This window comes from Budorcas taxicolor, chromosome 3 (assembly GCF_023091745.1).
Source record: "Budorcas taxicolor isolate Tak-1 chromosome 3, Takin1.1, whole genome shotgun sequence".
Taxonomy (NCBI): domain Eukaryota; kingdom Metazoa; phylum Chordata; class Mammalia; order Artiodactyla; family Bovidae; genus Budorcas; species Budorcas taxicolor.
In genome coordinates this window covers 43,809,913-43,822,041 of record NC_068912.1, presented here as the reverse complement: position 1 = coordinate 43,822,041, position 12,129 = coordinate 43,809,913, and the positions used below count along the sequence as shown (strand labels likewise).

Genomic DNA, 12,129 nt, shown 5'->3' with positions numbered 1-12,129 from the left:
ACCTGAATCTATTGTAAAAATTGTGAGACATTCTACAAAACAACCAGCCAGGAAAAAAATCAAGAAAAAAGGTAGGGTAAACATTCTAAAGAAAAGGAGATTAAAGAGATATAACAATTAAATGCACTGAGTGATAACTGATTAGTCTGGATTAGAGATTTTATATATATATGTATACTTGACTTTATTGGGACAATTAGGGAAATTTGAATATACATTATACTGAATAAAATTATTATATATTTGATGGTGATATTACGATAATTGTAGGAGAATATCCTTCTTTGGAGATACATGCTGAAAAGGAAACATAAAATGTCATGATAGTAAATTAATTTTCAAATAGTGCAGGGAAAAAAATGTGTGTTAATATACAGTGAAAAAGTTAATCTACACACACACACACACACACACACATACACATACAGGGAAAGAGAGAGAGAGTGACAAATGCAGGTGAAGGGTTTACTGGTGTTCATTATACTAGTCTCTAAACTTTCACATAGGTTTAAAACTTTTCAAAACAAAAAGTTATGGTGGGTAAAAGAACCTGAGAGGTGAGTAAAAGAGAGGAATCTAAGTCAAAAGTTTTCTTGAACACCAGAGAAGATGGTGGCAGCAGTGAATGAGATGATCAGCCCATAAGTTTCCCAGACAGTTTCTGAAAAGAAGCAAGATATCAATAATAGTAGTTACTTTTTTACTATTGTTGTTGATCACCAAGAATGGGAAACACAAAAGGATGTTAGAAGGGTAGATAATAAATTCAGTTTGTAGATGATGGCCTGTGTTGTCCAGAACACTCATCTGGAAGTAACCACCCAGAAGCTGGAATTTTCAAACTGGACACACAAGAGAGGGAGCACCCAGCACTGGGAGCATTCTGGAATTTGAGTGTTAAGAAATTACGTACAGAATAAGACAATACTGCGCAAGGGAAAACAGAGAACAGCAGCTAGTACAGTGTGTATACTTGAATGCTTTATCTCAGAGAACAAAAAAAAAATCTAAGATGAGGGAGACGTGTATATTCTGAATTTCAGTTAAAATTCAGATATTAGCAAATTCTGTTAGAAAAAATTTGGAAAGTTGTACTTTCAATTTTAGTAATGAGGTCTAATAGCAAAACAGAACTGCTATCATTAATGTACAAACCAAATTGAAAAAAGGTATAATTTAGCATATCTAATCAGTATTCATAACATCAGATACTTTTGGTATTTGAACTTATATGACATACTGATAAGAAATCGCAGGTCATAAAAATATCCTAAGAATTTTAAATTAATCAAAAATAGAAACAACCACTTTACAAATATTTTTGGTGATGATTTATTTCCCCCAATTTAGGCAAACAGGTGTACAGACGATTTTAATCATCAAATAGGCTTGCTCCATAAATTAACTGCACCTGTATAATTAAGTCTTTTTATAAACATGTTTGATGAGTACTATACTAGAAACATAAGATTTCGAAGTAAGATAAATATATCTTGAATTAGAGGTAAACATTTTTGTGTCATCTACGCCTACAACTTAGAACAGAATTAATTGTTCTACTTGTAGGCTCCTCATCACAACAGTCTCTGTAACAATAGTGCCTTTTCCTCTGGCTGACAGATTTTATGTGACCAGAAAAGGAAACATGTTAGTGTACTACTGCAGGGAGTTTCGGAGAAGGCCATGGCACCCCACTCCAGTACTCTTGCCTGGAAAATCCCATGGACAGAGGGGCCTGGTAGGCTGCAACCCATGGGGTCGCTAAGAGTCGGACACGACTGCGCGACTTCACTTTCACTTTTCACTTTCATGCATTGGAGAAGGCAATGGCAACCCACTCCAGTGTTCTTGCCTGGAGAATCCCAGGGATGGGGGAGCCTGCTGGGCTGCCGTCTATGGGGTCACACAGAGTCGGACACGACTGAAGTGACTTAGCAGTAGCAGCAGCAGGGAGTTTGTCTAGAATTCTTTTATTTAAGTGACTAGAATACATATCCAAATGTGTACTCTACCTTACACATGCACCTTAATAAACCTACACTTATTCCAACAAGGCTATCATTGTTAACTCCTGCTGGACTCATCTTCAGAGTTTCCTTCATAGCCAGTTCCATTCACATAACAGGCACTATCACCATCTTTCCTTATAGCTTTACAGTCACATTTATTTTTAACCCAGCCTCCTCATGCACCATATGAATAAGGTTCATTTTTGCCAAAATTGAGGACAAAAGGATATGCTGTACGTATAATGGTAATCACAAAAAGAAAAATGGGGAAAATCTTTTGAAGAATTGCAACATCATTTGATCAAGTACAAAATTTCCCATAAAAGCAACTTTAAAGGGGAAAGAGTCACAATTTTTTTTATGGTATTTTTAGAAGCCTATTAAATATCTTCTATCTCATAGGTTTAAGGTACAACCTGTATTGAATGAAAAAAGATAATGAGTGCATTGTGAAACTACATTTTAAAATATAAAGGTCATATCACATGTTGCAATGTCATCCACCCCCAAAAAAGTCACACCTGGCTCCCTGAAATATTTGCAGCCAGCATAACAAGGATTACTGCAATTAGCATGCACTTTGAAGGAAAATAATTGTTCTTCTATCACAGAATCTCAGAGTTCCTTTTCTTTCTTAAAAAAATAATGATTTCCTTAAAAAGTGATGTTTAAAACCTAACAGGAAGAAAACTCTCAAGAAAAGACTCCTTGCCAAAAAAAAAAAAAAAAGACTCCTTGCATTTGTTAATATGGAAATCAGAGTTCCTTTTCTTTTTTAAAAAATAATGATTTCCTTAAAAAGTGATGTTCAGTTTAAAACCTAACAGGAAGAAAACTCTCAAGAAAAGACTCCTTGCATTTGTTAATGTGGAAATGAGAGAGGCTTTCTCCATTTGCAGCCAACCCCCTCCACAGTCAGCTCTGCTGAAACAGGATAGACACATGTCCTGGCCTTTATAGCCTTCTTCCTCTCCTGGGAAATCAGAATGCTAGTGTAGGACTCTGTTCTTCCACACCACAGCACAAGGCTGCCACCTACAGAATCTCTTAATCTGTTCAGCACTATCCAAGGAGAGTGGGACATTTTGTAGACCCAGTAAAGAAGCCATTTATGCCTGGAGACACTAGGTTTAATTCCCTGTTAGGGAAATGTGCCATGACCATCAAAATGGGGACAACAAGAGCAGCAATCCAGGCTGTAGTCACTTGAGGAAACTAGGAGTTGAAGAGCATCACAAACAACATGAGACTTTATGAAGAGCAACTTTTTCTTAACTGCACTTCCTGCTTTATCGCAGAGACAGAGGTAGACAGATAAAGTGGCAAATCCGACGGAAACAAAATGCTTTTCCTGACTTTCCTCAGGACAGCCTTGTCCTTAGAGACATTAATATGGGATGGCTCAACTCAACGCTGCTTAACTGAGAATCCAAGTTAGTTTCTCTGCCCTCCCTTCCCATTCCTCCCTAAAGTGTGAGAATCTGACCCTGGAACAAATGCTAAACTGCTGTTGATTATCACTCACTCCAGTGACTCTCCTTTCACCACCACCGATGTAAGTGAGAGGTACAAACCATCCATTGGTCATGAGAAAATGCGAAGGATAAATAGCCTCTACTGGGACCGCTCATTTCAACCATCACTGATTGGTCATCTCGTGTGAAGGACAAGAAGACACAGGCACGCTCCTTCTCTGGGTCACAGTTCAAAGGACTCCTGATACAGAACTTCTTGTTCCCACAGTCTGAAGCACTGAACTAGAAAAATGACAGGGGGGGAAGACTCTTAATTATCAAACAGGCAATTCATCTCCAATGACAGAAGAGCTGCTACCTTGAAGTATGGGTTTTAACAAGATTATATTTTCATAATAAGGATTCAAACAAGGGGAAAAAGACCACATCCCAAATTAAAAATTATCAAAGCAGTAGTTAGGTTGTAAACTTTTAAATTTAATTAATATTAATTAAAATTTGGAAGACACAACATTAATTGGACTATAATCACACATGAGTATTAAGATCCCTTTAATACAGAGAATACTTCACATTAATTATGTCTGGAGCAAAGTTTTGAGTAAACTTTGAGAAATTTCTTAGGGAATATTTAAGTCCACATTGACATTCTTGCCTAAAGGATATCCTCTAGCTTTCAAAGATGGAATTTTTAAAACTAAACAAACAAACCATTAGCAAGTTTTTATATTTAGATCCTGGACTCTGCCTCTAGAATTCAAGTTCAGTTTGACATTAAAATAATGTAAGGAAAAAATGGTTACTCCCATATATACCACCGCTCCAATAATAATAATAACAATTTAGTGGAGAAGAAGCAAAAACAATCTATGACGATTTAATTCAGAGCTTCTTGGTATTGCAAATAAGAAAGACTATTGAAAAATGACAGCTCTACCATTTGACAGAGCAAACAAGCAGTCATACTGAGTTAGAATGAGGTGTGACACCACATTTCAGAAGAGAGCTAAACATGAGTTTAAGTAACTAGATTTAATGGGAACTGTACAGAAAAACTCTCCTCTCTTCTTCTACTCTAGCAATATTTCTGGCCACCAAACAGGTGTGGGCATTTTCCACAATAAGCAATTCTGCAATTCTCTGATGACATAACTTAGTGTGCTACAGTTCAACTCTACTCTGACACTATCTGCCTGAAATTGGTGTCAGATCCCACAGGCTGAGGGTTCAGTCCCACAAGACTGCACCCACTTCAGATGCCCATCACAGATGCCCATCACAAGCCCCAGGTTGCCACCTGGACTTCTGAATTGTTGGCCATAAACTGGAGGTTCCCAGCACCTCCTGCTTGAGTTAGGTAGTTTATAAAGATGTCTCACAGAACTTGGGAAAATAGTTAACTTACTACATTACCAGTATATTATAAAAGGATAACAACCCCCAAATGGCCAGATGGAAGAGATGTGTAGAGTAAGGCATGCAGGAAGGGGCAGGTGCAGAGCTCCCATGATCCCTCTGAGGCACCAGCCTCCCCGCACCTCCGTGTGGTCAGCAACCCAGAAACTCTCCGAAACCTACACTTTTGGAACTTTTATGGAGGCTCCATCATGTGGGATGGAGAAGAAAATGGTAACCCACTCCAGTATTCTTGCCTGGAGAATCTCATGGACAGAGGAGCCTGACAGGCTACAGTCCATGGGGTCACAAGAGTCGGACATAACTTAGCGACTAAACCACCACCACTATCATGTGGGATGAAGGATTATTAGCTCAGTTTTCAGCCTCTCTCCCTTCTCTGGAGAATGGGGTCAGTGGGCTGAAAGCAGCAAGCTTCTAATCATGGATCAGTGTTTTGGGGGACCAGCCCCCATATAGGAGGCCACCAAGAGTCACCTAGAACAAAAGATACCCCATCATTCAGGAAATCCCAAAGGATTTAGCAGCTCTGTATCAGGAACTAGGGTCAAAAGGCCAACTATTAACAGAAACCAAGCAGAGGCCTATATATACATATAATTTTTGCTTATTATTTCACAGGAACTTAAAGAGAAAGTATAGTAGAGTGGAGAGAATAAGCCACTAGAAGCCTGGAAGCATGGGATTAGCTTGTCTCCGTCCTCTCCTTTATTCCACCGTTCCATTGTGTTTGCTAAAGAATTTCTCTCTCGGGGTCTCCTCTAGCTCTCTACAAGTGCCAACATCCTGTGATTCTGAATGAATCTCTCCATAATTGGAGATGATAAGCTCGGTACAGAGATACAATAAGAAATCTCCAACAAGAACTAATGCCTTTTTATATGAATATGAGAAAAGATAACAATCTTTTTTTAGATTGTTAATAGATTCCTCCTGGGAAGCTCAGATCCAGACTGACTGGGAATGCCCTAAAGCAACTTTAAAATAAATAAACATTGAGACTAAACAAACTGAGAATTACTGCAAACAACAAATCGAATTGTTTGGTCAAACAAAAGTTCATAATAATGTAATCAAATGGCTCATCACATATTGCATAATGTGGAAAAGAAGGTAAATAAAACAAGACACTATATAGGAGCATAGGAGATTTAGCCTTCCCTATGAGAAAAAAGAGCTATAAAGAGACAAGAAAGTGGAAGGAAGAGAAAAAATGAACTAGTATTTACTAAATACCTATTAAGTACAAATCAATCAGAAATTTTATATTCATTCTACTCAGTTCTCACAGTAATATAAGATTCTATAAGAACTAGATATTATTATTTCTCATTTATAGGTGAAGAAACTGAGACTTTAAGATTTAAGTAATTTGTCCAAACTCAAACAGAAATTAGACGAATCAGAATTCAGGCCCAAATTTGTTCTTCTGACTGTAATAACCTTCCTTAAGACATTTTTTGTTATAGTCACTTCTGAACTGAGAAGTCTAATTCATCAGAATTGCTTTCAGTAAAGCCTTTCCAATGTTTGTAACATGAATAACCAAGATGTGTTTTTTTAACTGTACTTCTTTTGAATCAGAGGGCCTAAATAGAATTCTAGATGATGAGCTTGCAAGAGTTCAACCTATAGAATTCTGCAGTACTCATTGGCCTTAGTTGAAATAAGAGTAATGAATTATATCACCATTTCAAGATTCTACCCCCACACCCCTCCCAGTTTAGCTGAAACCTAAATTTAGCTTCAGCTTTAAACTCCCTCTTCAGGTTTGCTATTTGGCTGTATTTTAAAAAAGAAATTAAACCCTGCTGCTTTAGATTTATTTTCAAATGAAAGCATATCCGCTGCTAGTATAGACTACATGTGAATGTCACAACCACACCTTGAACATGTAGGGTCCTGCACTCCTCTTATTCTAACCTATAAGTCAAAAATTTGCAGTGAAGACTCCCTCCTGATTTCCTGACAGGCATTCAAAAACCTGCTACCATAACCCAGGACAGCTACTCCTTTACAAACATCCTCAAGCACAGAACCACAATTTCTAAGGAAGCTGTTCTTTTAGATTGTATTTGATGAAACTATAAAAACTCTACTTACTGATCTTGTTAAATGGGAGACTGAAGGTACCGTTGGCATTGGTGCTATTGTAGCTTCAGGTGTTGTAAAAGGAAGTACATTTGGTTGTGAAATTATAGGACCAGGAATCTTCACCCAATAGATTTTGTACTTCTCAACAACTGTGGCTCTGAAATGCAGTACCAGCGAGCTTAGAAAGAACCATGATTGTGGCTCATCATAAAGCGAACAACAACAAAAAAAGATAACTAACTAGGGACATACAACCTAATACAGATATTTCCTGGATATATTGAGGGTTCAGTTCCAGACAACCACAACGAAGCACATATTATGATAAAGTGAGTCACAGAACTGTGGGCTTTCCAAATGCATATAAAAGTTGTGTTTACACTACACTGTAGTCTATTAAGTGTTGCAATAGCACTACATCTTAAAAACAATATCTGCATCTTAATTTTAAAATTGTTTTATTTGCTAAGTTGTGTCTCACTCTTTTGCGACCCAATGGACTCTAACCCACCAGCTCCTCTGTCCATGGGATTTCCTAGACAAGAATTCTGGAATGGGTTGCCATTTCCTTCTGCAGGGAATCTTCCTGACCCAGGGACCAAACTCATATCTCCTGCATTGGCAGGCAGATTCTTTACCACTGAACCACCAGGGAAGCCCAATTTTAAAATACCTTCTTGCTAAAAAAATACTAACCATCATCAAAGACATCAGCAAATTATGGTAGCAACATCAATGATCACTGACCACTGATCAATGATCAATGATCACCATAACAAACATAATATTGATGGAAAAGCTTGAAATGTTACGATAATTAACAAAATGTGGCACAGAGACACAAACTGAGAAAATGTGTTGGAAAAATGGCTCCCATAGACTCATTTAATGCAGGACTGCCACAAACCAATTTGTACAAAACAAACTATCTGTGAAGTCAAATAAAGCAAAGTGCAATAAAACAACAATGCCTATACTACCTGACAGAATTTTGTAGGAGGCAAATCTCTAATGACTCTCTTCAACCTCATTGCTAAATGAACTTTGACTGTTCTCTCTCTCTTGTCTTATCTGTTCTTTTGGCGTATTCACAGCAGCTATGAATGCCAGACCCGGGGACTGAAGTACACAGACTTCTACTCCTGACATGTACATGACATATTACTACTACACTTTTCACAGTGGTCATTAAAATTATTCCAAAAGGCATGTGTAATAAGCAGCTTATGGAGAAGGCGATGGCACCCCACTCCAGTATTCTTGCCTGGAAAATCCCATGGACAGAGGAGCCTGGTAGGCTGCAGTCCATGGGGTCGCTAAGAGTCGGACACGATTGAGCGACTTCACTTTCACTTTTCACTTTCATGCTTTGGAGAAGGAAATGGCAACCCACTCCAGTGTTCTTGTCTGGAGAATCCCAGGGACGGGGGAGCCTGGTGGCCTGCCGTCTACGGGGTCGCACAGAGTCGGACACGGCTGAAGGGACTTAGCAGCAGCAATAAGTAGCTTCAGAGAAAAGCTATACAGAGGCTGCACAAGCAACCATCAGCTCTTACTGGGGTCAAATATCCTTTTTCACATTCTGCTCAACACACAGGTATACGTAGATCAATGTACAAAGTGTACACTGTGTACGAAGTGAAGCAGAAAATAGAGACGGGGTAGGAGAGCAATTCTCCCCTTAAATGGCATTCATGGCATCCCCCTTTATGACATGCCATTTCCTCACTGCATGTAAGATTAAGAGAGAAGTACTGTTCTAATTCTACTGAATTTCATAATTCTGAGGAACACACAAGATCTTACTTTTCTGACAATCTAATCTGCAAGTAGTAACCATGGAAAGAAAAGTCATTCAAATTTCAGGACTGCTTTTTTTCATATTCTCATACTAATGCAGGAACAAAACTTTAAAAAGTATTCATCCATACACTATACAGACTCAAGTTATTAACTGATGGCTCTTATTAGTTTGAAGGCACTACCATTCTTCATTCACTCAACAAATGTCCATTAAGTGTCTATTAGGTCCTCGGTCCTGTGCTAGGTACTCAGTATATACTGCTGGAAAAAACAAATAAAACCACCACTTACATCAGTGAACTGGTGTCGTTTCTATACCAAACCTCTGACATACTGGTAAATGTTCAGTAGTTATAAAAAAATGATGCAGTCTCTCATTATTTCAATTATACTAGTTATAGAGTTGCAAATTCTTCTACTCACAGGAAGATTATGTGATTTGGGGCACTGCTTGGAGCATCCCAATAGACCTTGATTTCTGTTTTCTTTGATGGACTTCTATGACTTACAGCTGATCCCTGAAAGAAAATGGAAAAGAACTACCATTCAGTTACTCAATAGCTCAATATAGCTGGAACTACAACCATTTATCACTGTACAACCCTGGTATTCTGTTAAACACGAGGACTCGGGTGCTCAATAAATACATGTTGATTGGTTGACACCAAATTAGTAGCTGGCCCTAGAGTCAGCTGAAATGTAAGAACTGAAGAGAGTTACAAATATTGGGTGTGTTGATGCTGTATAGAGTCTGCTCATTATTTCATTTATGTGGGGCTTTCCTGGTGGCTTAGTGGTAAAGAATCTGCCTGCAATGCAGGAGACCTGGGTTCGATCCCTGGGTCGGGAAGATCCCCTGAAGGAGGACGTGGCAACCCACTCCAGTACTCTTGCCTAGAGAATCCCATGGACAGAGGACCCTGGCAGGCTGCAGCCCATAGGGTTGCACAGAGTAGGACATGACTGAAGTAAGTGACTAAGCAGCAGCAGAAGCATTATTTCATTTATACTGTAAGCTTCTGGTTCTCTATTAATATCTACAAACAGAATGCAGAATATTCATCAAAAGAAAAAATTCCTGCCTCCAAATATGTAGTATTATCTTTTAGTAATTCCTTTCTCTTGAACAATCTTGTTTCCCACTTTCATTTATCTGGATATTCATCCTTTGAAGGCTAGCTTAGATAAGCTCTTTCAAAATGCACTCACTCAATTCCCTCCAGTCAGTGTGGCATTTCTGCCATGCTTCTCACCCACCCTGTGTATGGTTCTAATCTGAGCCATCATACTATTCTACTAATGCGTCTGTCCTATATCCATTTGTTCTGCTTATGTGTCATATAGCATGTGTCCATATGCTTTGCTTATGGGTAAGGCTCTGAACTCATCAAATAACAAATCTTGTTCATCACTATATCCCTTGCAGGAAAGTTCCTGGTATAGTAAATGTTCATTTAATTAATTAATTAATTACAAAAGTCAGACCTCTGTTTCACTCTAGAGCTCTATCTTCAATATCAACACCCTTCAAAATTCAGTACAGTAAGAAACAATATTTTGATAAAATATCAAAAGCTATTAACTCTTAAAACTATGAGCCTTACCTTTTCTAGGATGTTGATGTATAAAAACATATTGCCAGTAGAAAAATTAGGTGGAAACTTTGCTCATTGTGACTCTATTCAGATGTTTGCAATACATAGGTAATATCATCGTTTATCTTGCAAACACCACTCCAGTGAAAAGACCCATGGAAACTGATAGAAATCAGTTTCAAATGAAACACAAACCTGTACATCTTCACAAGTCAGAAGCTGTGACACGTGACTGTCAATCAATGTGAAGGAGCCAACAGGAGGGCCACTCAAATTCTCAGCGTCACGTGCTTCTAAGAGAAAGCCTTTAAATGGTGGCCCTGACAAAGTAACTGAGAAACAAATTAAAAGGTAAGTTAAGAGTTTAGCAACATCCCCCAAAAAGACTGTTAGAGGAAACATGTCACAAAATCAGGTGTACACATACAAAACTACTCTAGGAGAGAAAACAGTAGAAGTCATCTCATAGTCAAAGAAATTCTAAACCATGTTGCACAGGACATTATTCCATGAGGTGTAATAGTTATTCCACAGGCAAGACAAGGTTGGTTATGGTCAGAGTGTGGTTCACGGGGCCAAAGTAGCTTGAAAAATGCTGATTAAAAGTACACTTGTGTCTTGATTGCAGATCCCTCAGGGTTTTAACAACCTACTGTATCCTATAAAGCTCTAAGAAATAGAATCCATGTAATGCATAGAGTGTTCTAAATTTATTTTTTCCATAAACTCTTTTTGTTAGAAAATATCTATTAATATTTTGCATTTCTAACATTACAGAAAATAGAGTTTGTAAAATGCTATTATAGAAACATCCTTAAGTTTCAGCCTACTTTGTGCCAGAAGAATTAGGGAAACATATGAAATTAAACAATATTAAGTAGGATAAGGGTTTAATACCTTAAGCCGGATAAAATAAGCTTTATTTTCCTCTTCTACTGAGTAAATAGTACTGTTAATGAAGATATATTAAATAATGACAAAAATATTTTAAAATCTATTCTGCGGAATTCCCTGGAGGTCCAGCGGTTAGCATTTAGCACTTTCACTGCAGCTCTGGGTTCAGTTCCTGGTTGGTGAACTAAGACCCTGCAAGCTTTGTAGTGTGGTCAAAAAAAAAAAAAAAAAAGCCTAGTCTGAATGGATAGTAAATATACTGCTTATGTAATATAGTCATCAGTAGTAGTTAAACACAAAAATGAGAAGTGTAAGATCATGGTATCTAATGAAAGCAGATGAACAGATTAAATGAAACTATATCAATCCAACAGTAATAAAGATTCAATGTACAGTAAAAAAAAAAGGCAAAATGAAAAATGCAAACTGTTAATACCAGCACAATACCTTTGATTTGATCTCCTGGCCTGAATGTCACCTGACTCACTGAAATGTGGTGAACAGGATGATACTGTGGGGTATGACCATGCTCAGGAATCATTCCACGGCATGACTTTGTTACTTTTCCGCTGGGATAATTAGCCACAAAACTAACATGCAACAGAAGGATGAAGGCACTGACGGTAAATCCAGGAGCTGTCATCTTAAAAAGAAGATTAAAAGTACATTATTTTCAAAGGTAACTAAATACAAGAGCTTTCATATCACAGGACAGTAAGTTCTAGACAACTATTTGCTTTCAATAATCATTTAACCACATTCTCAAAAGTATGTAATATAAAGAATGGGATGTATGAAGCTTGACCTGGATTTGAATCTCAGCTTTTCTAATTACTAACTGTG

General features: G+C 37.8%; 1 protein-coding gene across 1 annotated transcript in view; it reads right to left on the bottom strand.

Annotated features, from left to right (window-relative positions):
- FRRS1 (ferric chelate reductase 1) overlaps positions 1 to 11,929 on the bottom strand; it is a 39,225-nt gene extending 27,296 nt beyond the window's left edge. The window contains exons 1-5 of the mRNA XM_052637867.1: positions 11,734 to 11,929; positions 10,588 to 10,724; positions 9,221 to 9,315; positions 7,004 to 7,151; positions 3,584 to 3,766 (exon numbers count right to left, since the gene is read on the bottom strand). Of these exons, the coding sequence (XP_052493827.1) occupies positions 3,584 to 3,766; positions 7,004 to 7,151; positions 9,221 to 9,315; positions 10,588 to 10,724; positions 11,734 to 11,929 (759 nt within the window). The remainder of the gene's footprint in view (positions 1 to 3,583; positions 3,767 to 7,003; positions 7,152 to 9,220; positions 9,316 to 10,587; positions 10,725 to 11,733) is intronic.
- Positions 11,930 to 12,129: the final 200 nt, after the last annotated feature.